At 43.8% G+C, this 19050-nt stretch overlaps 1 protein-coding gene across 1 annotated transcript in view; it reads right to left on the reverse strand.

The window, feature by feature from the left end:
• Positions 1–19050, reverse strand: part of LOC120221855 (arf-GAP with SH3 domain, ANK repeat and PH domain-containing protein 1-like) — a gene marked incomplete at its 3' end in the record, with an annotated part of 252331 nt that overhangs the window by 14171 nt on the left and 219110 nt on the right. The window contains exon 5 of the mRNA XM_039219470.1: positions 9509–9654. Coding sequence (XP_039075401.1) covers positions 9509–9654 — 146 coding nt within the window. The remainder of the gene's footprint in view (positions 1–9508; positions 9655–19050) is intronic.

Raw genomic sequence — 19050 nt, forward strand, 5'->3', positions numbered from 1 at the left:
CTGGGGATGAATTTATAACTGCCGCACATTCTAGCCCCTTCTGGCTCGTACAACACGTCAAGTGCTTAAAACGGTGCCTAGGATACAGTCAGCTCATTCTACACACTATTAGTCCCATTATTATTTATATAAATAAAATTTAACCGTAAGAATAATGAAAACTTTCCCTGCCTGAAGATTCTGAGGGTGAGACCAGCTCTATCTCTGAGAGATACTGATAAGCAAACACTAGGCGGCCCAAGCATTCCAGCGTGAATCTGAAGCTTTCCCCTCTGCGCCAGGTCCTCTCACTGCTAATGAAACTTTCTCCTCCGACAAGTGACTGGTTTCTTTCTCCTTCCTGCACTCTGCTTCCTTTTCCTTCCTTCCTCTCTCACAAAACCACAGCTCTAACATGTAAGCCTCTGCTAGCATCGAGATGCTGTTTTGTGAGTCTGTCTTAAGTGGAATAACACCTGACAGCCACAAACACACGAATTTAAAAAATTTGGAAAAGTGTTATTATTCACCGCATGCAAAATTCACAAGATGAAAATTCAATCCTATTTAAAATGCATTCTTTGAGGGGAGCATGGGTGGCTCAGTCGCTTAAACGACGACTCTTGATTTTGGCTCAGGTGGTGATATTGTGGTTATAAGATCGAGCCCTGCATTAGGCTCCATGCTAGACGTGGAGCCTGCTTGGGATTCCCATTCTCTCTCTCTCTCTCTCTCTCCCTCCCCCCCCACACTCTCTCTCATCCATGCTCTCTAAAATAAACAAATAAACATTAAAAATGCATTGTCAGAACTTCCCATTTACACTGTTTTTAATGTTAATCCTTAAAAGAAATAAAAAGCCAAAAGAAAAAGAAAACGTTTTTAAATTCAGCCTGGGGATACCATAGACCTCTGTATATTCAATGTATTTAATACAAGGTACACCTGTACTGATGAATGTAAAATTCAAATTCTATACAGGGAATCAATTATGGTTTATACAGTGAAATACTATGTAGCCTGTTAAAGTGATTTTCCAGTTTCATCTCTAGAGTCCTAGACAGCTAACAGGCTTCAAATAAGGTCTGCAAAACATATGTATAATAACAAGTTTGTTTTTGTTTAAAACTCATTTGGCAACAAAACCTTATCTGTGAATTCACGTGGTCGCAAGCTCTGACCTGAACTGAGGTGGGGCCTTTCACTCTTATCTTACTCACATAAACGTTAACAAGTTCCACTGCATAAAACAGATTGATTGTGTTTAATTATAAGGACCCGCCTGAAAAGTCATGGTGTGTGGGGGGAGGGAAGTTACCTAATATATGGCATATGCACTCTACCACCACTCTGGAAATCTGTAAAATTCTGAATTTTATCAGTTTCTCTGAGTATAAATCTATAGTTTCAAAGGGCATGGAATATTATTAGTATTAACAGAAGTTAGAATTATATAATGATCTATTTTATTTTGTCCCCTATTTCTCACATTTTTATAGTAAACATGTAGAGCTTTTACAGTGGAAGAGGAAAAGGAAATCTTCTTACCCACATGGACGGCTTGTTCTCATTTCATGGAAGGTCCCAAGGTAGTAACTGGCAGTGAATCATGTCAGGACATGTGGGTAATGTCTGGCAGATCAAATGCTAAAACCTTCCAATTATGGATTACTCTTCTACAAAGAAGGTTGTTAAGTTGTATTCTATAATCCAGGGTGCCCAGGGGCTACCAATGGACTGTTGAGCAAACTCACACTCTCTACATTTTTCAGTAGTTCAAAGAAGTTGAGACATAATTGGTCAGCTATAAATCTAGATCCAACCTGTACGTTTCTTGGCTATTCTCAGTTGAGGGGGAAGAAAAGAAGAAAAATTGAACACTAAACAAATCCCTAACTCGACCACACACCCTGTAGTCAGAGATTGCACACAGGAAATGCCACACAGCTGGAGAAATCTCTCACGTGCTTCAAGCTCTGTAGCAATAACTGTCCTCTAACTGTAAAAGGAGACTGAAGCTCTTTCTCAACTTACAAAACTGTCCCAAGGCTCAGGGAAGAGGAGGCATGGACGGTCGTGGCTGAAGCAGAATCCTTCTGGGCACCTCCTTGCAAAAGAGGTTTTACACTGGGGCGCCTGGTGACTCAGTCGGTAAAGAATCCAACTTCAGCTCAGGTCATGACCTTGTGGTTCATGAGTTCGAGTCCCATGTCAGGCACTGTGCTGAAGCTCAGAGCCTAGAGCCTGCTTCAGATTCTGTGTCTCCTGCGCTCTCTCTCTCTCTGTTCCTCCCCCGCTCATGCTCTGTCTCTCTCAAAAATAAAAAAGCATTAACAAAAACAAGAGTTTTTACATATATTTTCTTTCTTTTTTTTAATGTTCTATTTATTTCTAGGAGATAGAGAGACAGCGTGAGCAGGGGAGGGCCAGAGAGAGAGGGAGTCACAGACTGAAGCAGGCTCCAGGCTCTGAGCTGGCAGTCAGCACAGAGCCCGACGCGGGGCTCGAACCCACCAACCGCAAGATCATGACCGAAGCAAAAGTCGGATGCTTAACCAACTAAGCCACCCAGGCGCCCCTACATATATTTTCTAATACTGCTGCTGCACTGGGCGTGTTGGGTATGGTTCAAATAGTTTTCCTTACCCATTGAGAATCTATCTATTTCAATCCAGCCAGTTACTCCTTTCCAGTACCATTCTGTGGTTTGGTGATTAAATGGATGCAGTTTACTGTTGACTCCTTAACTTCTTCTTCCTTTTTTAAAATCTTTAGTTATCTTTGAGAGAGAGACAGCATGTGAGCAGGGGAGGAACAGAGAGAGAGAGGGAGACACAGAATCTGAAGCAGGCTCCAGGCTCTGAGCTCTCAGCATAGAAACTACTGTGGGGCTTGAACCCACAAACTGTGAGTTCATGACCTGGACTGAAGTCGGACACTTAACCGAGCCACCCAGGTGCCCCACTGACTCCTTAACTTCTTTGCCTGGATCACGGGGAATGGTGTGGTGGCCTGCTGCTGGCTGGAGAGTGGGCCTAGCACTGTTTAGCAAGCAGTGATTTTACTGCTTTCTTTACAAGGACTTAAAATAAAATAAGAAAAGAAAAAAATTGAACATAATTTTGTTTCTGTACATTTAATCAAATGAGTAACAAAAAATACTTAGAAAGTGCTAAAACTCGAAAAGATCATCCTGCTTTCTTTTCTTCCTTTTTTTTTAAACAAGGAAGCTGCATTGTAAAGAAAGCTTTTATCTACTTTATCTACATTAACTTCTAAATGACATTAAAAAAAAGAAGGAACGGAAGGTATAAAGGCATAGAAGCAAGAAATAGTTTATAATCCATAAACAATAAGTAACTTGTTATGTCTGGAGCTGGCTTTGGTTACAAAGGCATCTTTAACCGGAGGAAGGATGAATTCAGGGAGACTGGTCAACTAAAGAAATATTTCTAATATATTTTTTTAAATGCTACTTTCTACTAAGCATGTGCTTATGGACCAAATGATATGACGATATTTCGCATAAACAAATATCCTCAAAATACATCATGTCCACATGGCTCTGGCTTCTCGCCACTAAGAGGCAGCATTCCCTAGGCGTATTCATGCACAACAGGGACTCCTCGTGGAGGGGAAAGAGCTCATCGCTTTATGTTTTGGGAACAGTGACCACAAAAGGACTCTGACCAGGAGGAGCAACTGAAAACACAGAGAAAAGAGCAGTTTAGAAAACCTATAAAAAGAAAAGTGCAAAGAAAGTGGGAGTACAGATCAAAGGGCACAGAAGAGAAGACAGGGTCTGAGTTTTGCTCTGCACATTGGTTTCACACTGAACAGTAGCTACATCGTTCAAGACTTTCCCCCACTTTGTTTCCCTGGCTAGAATTTAATGATTTATACTTTAACTTCCCATTCTGGAAAAATTACAGACTCACAGAAGTTGCACAAACAGTATAGAGGGCCCCTTCCACCCCCCCATACCCTCAACGGGATTCCCCTAAGGGTAAAGAACATCTTAGACCTTACAAGGTTAACAGCTTACACAGGACAGTATCAAAACCTAGGAAGCAATATACTGGCATGAGACGATCATTTTCATTTAAGAATGTCCATGATGAGGGGCGCCTGGGTGACACAGTTGGTTAAGGTCCGACTTTGTCTCGGATCATGATCTCACAGCTCATGAGGTCGAGCCCTGTGTCGTGCTCTGTGCTGACACCTCAGAGCCTAGAGCCTGCTTTGGATTCTGTGTCTTCCTCTCTCTGCCCTCCCCGGCTCACACTCTGTCTCTCTCTTAAAAAATAAATAAACATTAAAAAAATTTTTTTAAATGAAGAATGCTCACAATGAAACAGCAAAAATTATTGATTTGATTATATATCAATCCTTGAGTACATCTTATTTTCTGTCTGGTATAATAGGAAGCAGGCACAGACTACCTTCAAGGCATACCAAAGCATGACAGTTATCTTGAGAAAAAGCACTTATGCAGTATTTTGAGTTGCAAGCTGAACTAGAGAGTCTAGTTACATTTTTAGGGGGACACCATTTTCCCCCTTGACAGAGTGGCTGACAAACTGTGGTACTCAGACGTGGGTATTTGGCAAACATTTTCTCAGAAATGAATAAAGTGAGCCTGTCACACGTGGTTTCAGGTTCACATTGATATTGTTAACTTGTAAGAAACGAACACCTGTCAAGTTTTGGCACACTATCCAAGAACACCGATGATCACCTGAATTCTTAAAGTACTCGTCTCCCTTCCCAGTAACGTACAGACCTGTGTGAGGCTGTATTTTTTTGTCTACTTCACCCAAAGAGCATATTGCAACAAAACGAATTAACAGACTTCAAAAGTTCTCACTTTTAAATTCTAATACAGTAAGTATGGACAGAAATGGTCCACATTAGCAAGAACTCTTCAGTGTCCTTGATCATTTTAAGACTAGGGTCCTGAGACCACAGGTTTGTACATTACCAGCTGATACCTTTTCCCAGTATACTATAATTTGCTGATGAGGGAAATGAAAGGGAAAATGCAGCCAGAAAGAACTTTGCAAGTTAAACACAAACAGGGCTTGATAACTACTCATACAGGTTCTAGTCAAGCCAGGTGGGCCACCAACATCCACAACCTACAAAGGAAGGCAACACCATCACTCTGTCGCTGTCGGGGGGCACGTCGCTGAAACAGTGCATGTCAGGGGACCTGGGCTCAAACCCCAACTCCACTATTGCCCAGGCATATTATTTGTTTGGAGATCTGGTGCACCTATCTGTAAAATGGGATGTGGGATAGGACTATCCAGATCTGCCTTTACCAGGGGGAATGGCCATAAAGGTCAAACGAGAAGATGTAAATAATAATAAAAGGGTGTATTTGTTAAGTAAATTCCACATGTCAGGTATTGTGCTTAGTGATTCAATTCCATGACCTCAGTGAAGTCCTATCACTACCACATAACAGATACTAGTAATGCCACTGCCGGGTAAGGACCCTCCTAGCACGAGAGAAGTTCAACCGCTTGCCTACGGCTATAAACCTGCCAAGGAACTGGGCCTGCAGTGATTGAGATCCTACTTTTACCCACTACCCTTCACAGCCTCTCTCAGCCTATGTTAGGAGGTGAAACATTTCTTTTACAAAAACCATCTTCTGGTATGTGGGGCAAAGGGCAGGAAGAAGTGCAAATTACTTTTTTAAAAAATTGTTTTAAGGGGCGCCTGGGTGGCTTAGTCGGTTAAGCGTCCGACTTTCGCTTAGGTCATGATCTTGCGGTTCGCGGGTTCGAGCCCCGCATCGGGCTCTGTGCTGACTGCCAGCTCAGAGTCTGGAGCCTGTTTCAGTCTTTGACTCCCTCTCTCTCTGACCCTCCCCTGCTCACGCGGTCTCTCTCTCTCTCCTAAGAAATAAATAAAACATTTAAAAAAATTGTTTTAAAGTTTATTTATTTTGAGAGAAAGAGTGTGCAGGTGGGGTAGGGACAGGAAGAGAGAGGGGACAGAGAGAATCCCAAACAGGCTCTGCACCGTCAGCAAGGAGCCTGATGCAGGGCTGGAACTCATGAACCGTGAGATCATGACCTGAGCAAAAAGCGAGAATTGGACGCTTCACTGACTGAGCCACCCAGGCGCACCAGGAAATGCGAGTTACTTAAAACCTGACTTGGTGCGTTGACTCTTGCACGAGCTCACAGGGTAAAGAGCCACAACTACTGTGGTCAGTGAGCAGTCAGCAGCTGGACAACAGAAGCCAGCCTCAGCCGGTTAACACCTGCATCCCTGTGGATCTCGGGGTTTTCACATCACTTCCCCCGTGACCATCCCAGGTCCCACAGTCAATGAAAGCTGGAAATGAAGACAAACATATAAACAGAGAAGAGACAATTAACACCACTTAGTGGGATACCTTTCTCAGGACCAACCCTTCAGAAACTCAACACAATACACTTGCAATACCGACTACTTACAGGTAACACGATGGAAGTTTTTCTCTAACTAGCATTAATCAAAAGTAGAAAGCTAAACCTGACCCCCAAATCTACCCTTTTCTTTTCCTCTATACAAAAATAAGCGATGTTTTAATAAAAACTATTAAAATGCCCATTGTTAAGTACTACTTTTATTAGAAAATGACATTTTCCAATATGTACCACAGACCCTGGAGCACAACAGACATTTGGTATTTACTGTTTGGATGGAGGATACAATTTAGAGAGTCTAAAAATATCAAAGTACCTTCTTTTATCTTACTTTCTGAATTCAACTGTATCCGTTATTGCTTAATGTTTCCAGATTCCACTAGCTAAAGAAAATAAGTTTTTCAGGAGCCTCCTGAGAAATACTGGTTCCCAGGGGGTGTTCCAGAGCTTCAACAAGCTCTAGAACGCTCCCCAAACTCTGCATCTGGGGCCTGGAGTGCTGCAGGCTGCCCGGAGGCCCCTCCCTCCAGGGGCGTGGCTTCCTCGGAGCCCACCCTCTGCTCCAAGGCATGGCTGCTTCGGCCTATCTGGTCTGCTCTATCCTTTCCCGGCAGAACATAAAAAGGGAAGCAGCAAGCTGCTAAAACTGTTGTCAGGTTGTATAAACTCCTGGGACTGGCTTTTTATTCAATCAGAATAGCGTTCCCTTAGTAACCGACTGTACTACAAACGGATTCTTCTACCTGCTGCCTCGTCAGGAATGCCACCACTAACTTCAAAGAGAAAATGATTTTAATTAAGCGAACTGGGTCTTCTAGCAATTTCTATCAGATATTTCTTACACTTCTAACCCTTAAAGGAGGGTAGCCAGGGAGGAAGAAGGCCTACAGCTTGGAGTTTGTTTAGGAGGCCAGCCAGGTCAGTGTTGAGTTAGGGAAATGCAATGACCACAGTAGTGTGATAGAGGCAGCGTAACAGAGTAGGGTGGTAGAGACCATGGACCAGACACACAATGTTCAGGTTCACGTCTTCTTACTCACAGTGTGCCTGCACAAGTTAAGAACTAATGGGCCTCAACTTGCTCATCTGGACTGAAGGTATAACCACCGCAGGATTGTTGCAGGATGTAAAATAAGAAATCTACACATCAGGGCACCTGCGTGGCTCAGTCAGTGCAGCATCCGACTCTTAATATATTGGCTCAGGGCATGATCTCATGGTTTGTGGGTGCAAGTCCTGCACGGGGCTCTGTGCTGACAGCTCAGGGCCCCCTTGGGATTCTCTCTCTCATTCTCTCTCTGCCCCCCACCCTCTCTGTCTCAAAAATAAACATTCAAGAAAAAAAAGAAATCTACACATTATGCACATTACCAGGTTCATCAAAGTGTCCGATAAATATTGGTGGTTTCTGTCTGGCGGCCAGCCAGTGCAGTATTAGGTAAGCACATGCAGACACTGAAAGTTCCATGAGTGACAACTGTGTTGTGGGGCCAGCACACACCGGGGAAGGAACCCCCTGCAGAGGGAAGGTAGGAATGGACTGCTCTAGGAAACATGCAAGTGATGAGTCTCCACTGAAGCCAAATACATTTGGTGTCCCGGAAACTAAAGGTTATTAGACCCTGTGAAAACACCCACCTGGGGGCGGTGGGGGGGGTGCAGAACTTCCTCCCTGAGCAAGTCTGTTACCAGTAATTACCAAGTGAATAGTGGGAGTCCTGTTTCACTTCCCTTCTTCCCACCACAGGGCCTTTGAGCAATAGCATCAGCAGAAAGGCAGCACCCAGAGGAAGGAGAAATGAGGGCCCTCTTCTGAATAAAAGCGATTTAAATACTCTAAGATTTACAGAGTATCATGGATTTGTTAAAGCCCAAAGTAGAGGAACATGTTGGTCTACATTTCTGCAATTTTAGACCTATTTCTATTCTCAACCTTTATTTTCTTTAAGATTAGCTGTCACTGTAGGAGACTAATTCAACAGCATAAACCACAAATTAGAATTAAGCTGCTAGGAAGACAAACATACATGCGTATTCATCTAGTACGATAGGAAAAAAAAGGATACTCTGATTGGCCAAATATTCAGGTTAATACACCACAGAATGGCAGTTTTTGTTTTTCTGCGAGTGTGTCTTTGTCAGCGAGTGAGCTACTGGTATCGAACAGATCTGTGACAAGGTTCTCCTGCAAGGCCACAGACGCCTATCTCATAGAAGAATACCTAACCAGGGCCATGATATCTAGAGCTTGAGTTCTTAATGGAGATGAAACTGCAGTACTGAGAGGCCGGGGCGGGGGGGGGTTGGGAGGAGGGGAGAGCTTCTTGTTCTGCAAAGTATGACATCATTTTCCTTTGGGACTGTTCAACCTCCCTGTACCTCCATCTCCTGGGACTCTGGAGAAGACAGACTTGATTAAATTAACACACAAGGAGGGCTGGGTGGTTGCGCCACGAGAATGAGCCTTCTCCGTGTGAACAGGGAGTGAGGGCGGGTACCCAGGCAACAGTGCCGCAAACAGACTGCCCCACCCCCAACCCTGTGTCCCAAATTGTTAGGGATTCTTCTTGTCATCAACTTCTGTAACCATGGATCCCCCAAATTTCAAAATCTTTTTCTTGGAAGGGAATTAAAATGATGTGAGGAACTGGGGAGGTTAATTATTTGTTAAGTCAGGGACCAAAATGCACACTTGTCTTCACACAAGTGAGGGATAACGTGTGCAGTGTAGATTTCCAGTGGAGGTCTGACACAAACACATTAGCTCTTTCAACTAATTAAAAAAGCACAAGTCGCTAAAGGTTATCTCAAACAAAACCAAAACCAAAACAGTAGAATGTGGAAGGGAATTCAGGCTAACCGGTTTCTCTGGCTCCGTAAATCTCCCCTGATCTAAGAGTTTTACAACGGTATTTTCTTTAAATATGACTCCACACCTGAGACTAAAAAGCTTTTTGTTTTTAATTTTTTAATAAATAAAAATAAACCCTGTTGAAGCCCCAGGACTGGGGACTGGGGAGATGATGATTAAGTTGTTCTCTTCATGATCTTCCTGTACTTTGGTCTGGCTGTAATTTCTGAAACTCATGTATGCAAAGGCTTACCAGATTTTTCAGCAGCGTGGACAGCTCCTTCGTAAGAGTAGAAAACTTAACAAAAGCAGTGCCAAGGTCTGGGTTGTCTCGACTTAGAAAGTTACTTCCAAACTTGTCAAGAACTTGTGCATAGTTTTCTTCATTTTGTACATGATCTAGAAGAGAAGAAGGGAGGAGTCTGAGCTACTATCTGCCACAATGATGAGTTGCTCTGATCACCGGTGGATCATCAGAAACTCTTACGAGGAAGGCAAAGAGATACAGCATCAATTATTCATTGAATGTGCCCAGAAGTGGTCAGCAAGGTGCTGGATGTCTTCACTCACTCTATTAAAGGGGTTCCCTCTTTGTTCTTTCAGTGTTCAGTTCACCTACACCCCTGCTGACCCACGGACTCCTCCCCCCACACCGGTGAGGGGTGGGATTATCATCCCATTTTAAAGCACATCGTGTTTGCATTAAGAAACCATAATTAGCAGAGAACAAGGAGAAAAACTTTCCTTTGAAACTCAATCTTGGAATGCGAAAGAAAAATCCATGGGTTCTAACATGTTTCTTTCTCTGCAACTCATCTCAATTTCCTTTAATTCTGCCTAAGCGTCAGGTCTGAGGAACAGCATTTTTTAAATGATTTAAAAAAATTTTTTTAATGTTTTATTTATTTCTGAGACAGAGAGAGACAGTGGCAGCGTGAGCAGGGGAGGGTGAGAGAGAGAGAGGGAGACAAAGAATCCGAAGCAGGCTCCAGGCTCTGAGCTAGCTGTTAGCACAGAGCACAACGCAGGGCTCGAACCCACGAACCATGAGATCGTGACCTGAGCCAAAGTTGGATGCTTAGCCGACTGAGCCACCCAGGCACCCCTTAAATGATTTAAAAAAATTCTTTTAATGTTTTATTTATTTCTGAGAGACAGAGAGAGAGAGAGAGACAGAATCAGAAACAGCTCTGAACTGGCAGTCAGCAGAGTCCGATATGGGGCTTGAACCCACGAACTGTGAGATCATGACCTGAGCAGAAGTTGGACACTTAACCAACTGGGACACCCAGGCGCGCCACCCCCCCACCCCATGATTTTTTTTGCACATGATTTCTTGGTGCAAATTGTGAAGGCATGGATCACATGGATTAACATTTGAGGTTTGGCTTCACCACCTATAAGCCTGCTATCTTACCGGTTTTTTAACTTTTATGACCATTATCCTAGTTGGCAAATAAGAGGCGTTAATGAGATACTTGTGAATATGTTTCCTCACTCTGAGCTTTGCTTTCCTGATCTGTAACACGAGACTAACCCTATCTTACTGAAGAAGTGCTATGAACTGTGGAGAGAGAGTGTGTACCATAAATTATAACCACTGCCACTCTCTCTACTGGACGTCTAGGATAATATCACACTCTTCACTGTTCTTCTACATCTTGGCTGCTCCTCTCCAAAGTCTTTGCTGGATCTGCATCTCCTTGGCTTCATCATGCTGGGAGAGCCTTGGGCCTTTCTTCTTCTCTCTCTCTATGCTCATTCTCTTGGCATCTCATCTAGGGTTTATGGCTTTGAATACCTTCTATCAGCTGACAAGCCCTGAATGGACACCTCCAGCCCAGATCCTACCCCTGAAACATAGACTTCTGTATCAACTGCCTATTCAATATCTCCATTAGGATGTCTAATAACTATGTTCAATCTCATCACCTAATAGCAAACCCTTAATGTTCTGTCCCCGACCTTCTTTTTCTTCTTTTTCTTTTTCTCGTACCCCAGATACAACCCAATGGCACATACTAGTGTCTTTACCTTGAAAATATAACCAAAATCTGACAACTTGTCACTATCCCCATGGCTATCAACCACATCTGACATTATCTCTTGCCTTGATCACTGCAAAACCTTCCTATGCAAGTCTCTTTATTGCAGCCCTTGCTCACCTACAGTCTACTATCAGTACAGCACCCAGTGTGATCCTGCAAAGTTGTGCATCACATCCTGCGACTCTCACAGCAGACATGAGCGCTTGCTGCAGGTATCCAGGTTCCCATCCCTGCAGGCTCCGGAGGGCAGTACTGCATGTCTCTATACCCTTGAAGGAAGCAGGCATGGAACATGCCGCACTCTGACCACAGAAGTGCGAGTGGAGACGGGGCGCACCACTTCCATGTGCGCACCACTTCCATGTGCGCGCATCTCAGATGCCTGTACTCAGCTCCCCACTTCTCTCTTCCTTTGTGGTAGAGGACAGGGAGGCACGGATCTGTATGGAGGCCCATAGGAGATGTATAGTATTTACTGAATGAATAGCTGAACGGTGAGTATCTAACAAAATCACATCTAGCAAAATCGTCTCTCTAAAGGCTTAGTTCACTATCTCTTCATAGAGCCTTCCCTTAGTTGGCAATGATCCTTCCTTGCCGGCAACTCTCTGTGCCTCTTTGAAGGTATTTTTCACCATGTGACATCATATTTGTGCAAGTACAGATCCCTCCTTGCCACATGGCCACGAGAGGCAGGGATTACCTCTGGCTCGTCTCTGTGTCCCCACCCAACAAATGCCACCGTGGTTGTCATTTTTCAGGGAGTTGAGCTTAGGAAGCGAGGTCTCAGTAAATATCTTTGTTGATTTTCTTTTCAAGAATTTAAGCACCCTTCCCTTCTTAAATCTCCTGGATTGTTCAATAATTAAGATGAAAATCCAAAGTATTTCTCACTCTCAAATACTGCACAGGAGCACTGGGCGCTCATGAAACCAAACAGGTCCGAACTGGGGAATGTCGCAAGGAGGAAGTCTCAATACACAAAAGGAAACAGGTGTCACAGCAGTCCAGTGAAATGAAATGAGGCCCCAGCAGCCTTCCAATCATCACCACATCAAAAATTCATGATGCCTCCAGTGGATGTCAGCATTTCAGGCCGAGATATTGAAAAAGATAAAACGCAGCTCTGGTTATTGCCCAAGTAACGGAGGGAAGTGGCTCAGGAAAACACAAAAGAAAGGCCACATCAGCTCGACAGACAGGATGCACGTGTTTGATCTCCGCATAAACTGGAGTTACCCCTGATTCCTTCTGTCTAAGGCCAAAGAACTTCACCTCACCCCTGCAAATCCCGCCAGACCTGACGACCCTCCCCTGCTTTCGGAGGCCAGCAGGAAAAACATTCAGCGGCCTGTTCATTTCAACTGCTTTCAAAGCAAGTGTTTCTGGTAAAACAGAAGTATATAGGAGTTCTGTTTGTTTGCTTGGAAATATAAAATATTTCAAATGACGCCTATCACAATCTTTAGATGAAGAGCGTACTCATGGACCCACCATCCAGTTTAAGAAACAAAGTATTCCAGAATCCCAATCTCTTCCCTCCCTCCCCAGATGCAGCCACTCTCTTGGGTTAGGAACTGCATGCAGAGCTTCGAGAGTTACGAGAAGCTCTCAATCTATCAGAGGTGATGGACTCATCAAACAATAAGACAGACCTGGCTAAGGCAGAGAGGCCTCGGGAAGGGAGCACTGGCATTTGTTGTTGAGAACGTTCTCTGACCCAAATGCTTTTTACAAGATCATATTTAACCCTCACCAGAACCCCGTGAGGGAAAGGAGGAGTGTCATCGGAAGATGGAACATCAAATCTAACGTGAGAGAGGCAGGTGAGACTGGATGGGTAAGTACAGGCTCGGTAATGGGTCCTGTGTGTTCTGTTAATTCCACTAATGAACAACCATACAGTCAATATCTATATTTGTGTGCCTAAGTATGCGTGTGGTAATCATACATATGATTTCCTACTGTGGATACATTTAAAAAATCACAGTTTATGAGGCTCAGTTGGTGAAGTGTCCGACTCTTGATTTCAGCTCAGGTCATGATCTCATGGTTCATGGGTTTGAGCCCTGCACTGGGCTCTGAGCTGACAGCATGGAGCCTTCTTGGGATTCTCTCTCTCTCTCTCTCTCTCTCTGCCCCTCTCCTACTCTCAAAATAAATAAACATAAAAAAAATTTAAAAATCACAATTTAGTGAAGTATATCTGGGGATAAAACGAATAATCCTGTTGGTGGTAGAGATCATGGGAATTAACTGTTGGGTGCTCAAAAACAGCACCTGGTATGTAGCACAGTCTTCCAAAACAATCAGTCACCATTACCTCTGGAGCTGGGATAAGTTATAATACAGACAGATGTATTTACTATCAAACAGTATAGGAATATACAGCTTATGTGGGTTTTTAAAAAAAATTATGGGGGTGCCTGGGTGGCTTAGTCAGTTAAGCGTCCGACTTTCGCTTAGGTCATGATCTCGCAGTTTGTGGGTTCGGGCCCCGCGTCGGGCTCTGTGCTGACTGCCAGCTCAGAGCCTGAAGCCTGTTTCAGTCTGTGACTCCCTCTCTCTCTGACCCTCCCCTGCTCATGCTCTCTCTCTCTCCTAGAAATAAAACATTAAAAAAAAATTATGAATCTAACAGTGATAACTCACTACCAAGATTCTATAAACACATGCAGCCCTTCGTACAAACAAGGATTTACCAAGCAGGTGGGTTTTCGGCAAGTGCGGGGGGTGGGGGGGTTCCAGTGGAGGAGAGAACACAGGTAGAGGCAGAAGGGAGGCCCTACTGCCGGGTACAGAAGCAGAGAAACGGAAGGTAAATTCAGGGGTTTAGGGAAGAACACTGTCACAGACACAGGTATGAGTGAATGGGAGGGCTGATGGGACAGAAAAGGCCTGATCAAGACCTTTCAGAGAGCAGGATAAGCCACCGAAGCAGCCAGACTTTTGGGAAGCTGGTGAAGGGAGTACTGGGGAAAGGAGGTGAGGATGGAGACTAAATAAAAGAAAAGAAAAAGGAAAGAGAGCAGTTCAATCCAGCCATTACGGAGATCCATGCTTTCCAGATATCTATAGGGGACCTCTGGCATTCATGGTCTTGCTGTAGAATGTGAGATAACTCTTAAGACCTAGGTGACTCCCTTCAGTTCTAAAAAAAGAAGAAAATAATATAATTTTACCAGCTGAGCCAGAAAGGGCCACTTAGTCAGGATTTCAACTGCTGGCTAACATGTACTGACCACCGAGTATGTTCCATGCAGCTTGAAAGGGCCTTTACATACGTTCTGACATGTAAGCCGCACAGCAATGCCTAAGTAGTAATTTCCTAGTCCAGTAATAACCGTGGTAACGGCCAGTGCGTGGAGTATTTAGCGTGTGCCAGTCACTGCACTAAGCACTTCACCGCGCTAATTACTTCACTCGTATTAGTGACACTGGAAGAGAAAGACTGTTATCATTCTCACTTTTTACGTGCAAAAACATGCCCAATGTCATACAGCTTATAACAAGGGAATTTAATCTTAGGCTTTTTTGATCTCAGAGCAGGGACTCTCCCCCATATCCTCAAGTGAGGCAGATCTAGGATCAAAGTCCAGGTCTATCACTAACCCCCTGTGGTGTTTTGATTAAGTAACTATGGAAGTCTCATCTTCCCATCTGTAAAATGGGGATAATAATGGTATCTGACTCACAGAGGTATTATGGAGATTAAGTTACTGCACGCCAAGTGCATGGTACATGATAAGGTCGATAAACGTTTATGGCGAGGACAGCAATGATGAGTGATGGTGCCAGGCTGCCTTTGGAGGCCACTGCAGTGGCATCAGTCTTTCATCCTCTGGCCAGGGGGACACAGGCTCCAACTATACTCTGAAGTCAGTGACAGCTCTCGGAGTGTATGTTCCTGGGGCTGGCAGTAACAAGTGCCTTGAGAATACATTAAAATTCAATATTCTTTTTTAAAAAATATTTTTAAATATTTATTTTTGAGAGAGAGAGAGAGAGAACGAGCAGCGGAGGGGCAGAGTGAGAGGGAGATGCAGAATCTGAAGCAGGCTCCAGGCTCTGAGCAGTCAGCACAGAGCCTGACATGGGGCTCAAACCCACGAACCACGAGATCATGACCTGAGCCGAAGCTGGACACTTAGCAGACTGAGCCACCCAGGTACCCCCAAATTCAGTATTTTTAAAAAATGTCATGTACATTCCTCCAATGAAGCCCTCAGAATTTTCAGAACCACAGCAGTTATTAAACAGGCCTTTCTCTGAGGGATGTCTGCCTAAGTCTCACCCTGTGCTAAGCCTTACCAAACTGGGAAACTTCCACGTAACTTCCCAACTGGCCTGTCAACCCAACCTTTGATTCTCTGTCACGGTACTTATGGCTGCCGCTTATAAGCACCGTGTGGTGGTGCTTATCATCACAGTGAATATCCTAAAACTCCTTCAAGACAAGGTCTTACAGATAAGAAAGTGAAGCTCACTGGTGAATCCACATTAGAACCTCCCTAATCCAATCCCAAACCCATCCTTTTCCACTGACAAACTCGGGAAAGACTGTCAAGGATGCCACAACGCGTGCTACAAATATCTATTTGGAACCTACTATATGAAAGGCTTAATGATAAAGACTGAAACAAATAGGGTTAAGACAGACCTCCTGTCCTGTAATAATGACAAAGATGCAGTAATTGTAACAATAATGGATTATAACTGTTAATAACTGTTAATTACAAGTGTAACGAATTATGGTTAAATTTGTGATCGCTTAATGGGCCAGGAACTGCGGTTTTTTCCTACATGACTTCATTCAGTGCTCACAATGACATGCTCTTATTATCCCCATTTTCCAGATGCGGAGACTGGTTCAGAAGGTCACCTAGCTGAGTGGCAATGACAGGCACTGACTGCAAAGCCTTGTTCTTACCCATTATGCTTGGTTAAGTGCTGGAACCCCTAGAAATCTGCAATTTTTGAGCTGGATGTCAAGTGACTGAGGGACCTGAAAATCTAGGTCTTAGCTCCAGGCTGTACCATGTGACCCTGGTCAGGTGACTAAGGCTCTCAGGAGCATTAATTTCACCTATAAAACAAGTCTGCTAGGGGTGCCTGGTGGTTCAGTAGGTTAAGCATCCAACTCTTGATTTTGGTTCAGGTCACAATCTCACAATTTGTGGGTTCAAGCCCTGTGGGTCTCAACTGTCAGCGTACAGCCTGCTTAGAAGTCACTTTCCCTCTTTCGCTGTCCCTACCCTGTGTGCTCTTTCTCTCTCTCAAAATAAGTAAATAAACTTAAAACAGGTCTGATAATGCCTACGCCCAGCCTACTCCTTGAGGTTCAATGCTAAGAGGTAAAGATGTCATAATTAATGTGAAAGCTCTTTGGGGAAAAGTGCAGCAACAGCAGTGAATGTTATAAAACCACGAAGGATTATTTCTATTTAATGAGTAAAGGCCTTGAAAGCATTCATAATAGAGCCACCCTCAAAGGCTCCCCCAACCTTGACCAAGCACAGCCTAATGTTTACTGAGAGACACAGGCCTCAGCGGTTTGTGTCCTCCTGGGTCTGAATCTCCCTCTGTGCAGACTGGCCCACCTGTGACCTTGGAAAAGGTCCTTTGCTGGGTCTGAGTTGTCATACGTGAAATATTATAGATGTATAATCTATAAAGTATATGGCAAGCTTCTAAAAACGGTAAGCCTCTTTACTTTTATTGCTTTCCTTCACCCTCAGACTGAAGTTCTGGTGTTAATGGAGATTTGGGTATAACTTAAGGATCGTGGTATTTTTTTGGAAGGTTCCAGGATCCGGGAGACAACTGTGGATCAAACCCTAGGTCTGCCATTTACCAGCTGTGCACCTAAGACTATATATATACTGACCTTGGGCTGCGCTTCCTTAACCACAGTGATTCCTTGATAGGCTCACAACGCAAACAGGATGGGAAAAGCCTCTCCCGGGTCTCCTCCTGGGTCTGGCCTACAGTGGGCATTTAAGATATGGATAGAACCATCCCTCACTCCAAACTGAGACTCCCTTCCTTAACTTCCCATACTCTCCTTCCCGACAGCCTCGCTTCTCTTCCTGTGTCTCTATGTAAGTTATCCGCAGAGTCCAGGGCCACGTGTGTGTCATCTCATCTTCCCGAGCTCGGAGGAATCTTCTGCAGCGCAGCCCGGTTATAGGCACCACCCCACCGTGGCCACACGGCCTGGTCCCAGTTCCCCAGCGCGCCTTGCTCCCTCACAAGTCCGGGCCTCAACCTGCCCGGGAGATCAAATGTAAGTGTGACCTCCCAGGCGAGCCTGTCATTCACTCCCTCCTCGGCCTCTTACAATGTCTGAGCTGCGCCTTTACCTGACCTGCTGTCCTTTACCCGGTCCCCAGCAAGGAGTTACTGGCACACAGTGCTCCGTAAAATGCTCAACATACATAGCAAAGTCTCCTGGAGCAAGTCTCTTCTCCTTCCTTCGGAAAATACTTAGTGCTGGCCATGTGCCAGGCATATAAAATACGATAAGCTACAACTGTAATAATAAAGCTATGTAATATGTGTCATAAACTACGGTGCTGGCAGAGAGGAGGAAGTGATAAATTCTTTTATACCATCCTATGCATACTTCGTAGCACTGATCACCCTTTAAAATTTTTAATTCCATTTGTCTTTAAAATTACAAAAATAATTCATACACTTCTACAGAGATATATAAAGATACAAATGATCATTTCCTTTCCCCTTCTCCAATCCCCTCTCCTTGAACTAAGCGGAGTTAATAATGTGGTGTGTTAATAATCTCAGCAAAGCTTTCTCTACGCTTAAAAAACACACAAGCAAACTGAGGACTGATGGATGTGGGGGGGAGGGGGGGATGGGCATGGAGGAGGACACTTGTGGGGATGAGCACTGAGTGTTATGTGGAAACTAATTTGACAATAAACTATTTGTAAAAAAAATAAAAATAAAAATAAAAATAAAATAAATCTGAACTGTCTATTCTAAAAAAAAAACAAACAAAAAAACCCACACAAACATACAGACAATAGGGGGTCTTCTCCCTTTCTCTCACTTTAAAAAAAACCAAATGGCATATTAAAAACAAGACTCCATAGCTTACTTTGTTCCTACTGAATAAAGATTAAGAAAGTGAATAGAGTTAAATCTAATTAATCATTTTAACTGTGATTATATTCCATAATAAACACTACTATGATATGGAGAACTATCCCCATGAGAGAATTCCAGTTTTTGCTACTGAGAAAACAGTGCTGCCATAAATATTCTTATCCACAAGTTCTTCCATGCGGTCACTTTATCTCTGCAAAGATGTAGTCACAAAGGCAGAATTATAGGGGTTGGCGTGTACATTTCAAATTTTAATTACTACTACTATGTTTCCAAAGAGGGTGGTGGTAACAAGGCACTGACCCAGCAGCGGAACAAACGGAAGAGGGTATTTCTCTAGAACTTCACTAGCGCCATGGATGTTACTCTTCTTTAAAAAAAAAAAAATTTTTTTTTTTTTTTTACATTTATTCGTTTTTGAGAGACAGAAAGAGACAGAGCACAAGTCGGGAAAGGGCAGAGAGAGAATGAGACACAGAATCTGAAGCAGGTTCCAGGCTCTGAGCCATCAGCACAGAGCCCGACAAGGGGCTCGAACTCACAAACCATGAGATCATGGCCTGAGCCGAAGTCGGACACTTACCAACTGAGCCACCCAAGCATCCCTTTTTTTTTTTTT

Source organism: Hyaena hyaena, unplaced genomic scaffold, assembly GCF_003009895.1.
Source record: "Hyaena hyaena isolate Hyena2069 unplaced genomic scaffold, ASM300989v1 scaffold_820, whole genome shotgun sequence".
Lineage (NCBI taxonomy): Eukaryota > Metazoa > Chordata > Mammalia > Carnivora > Hyaenidae > Hyaena > Hyaena hyaena.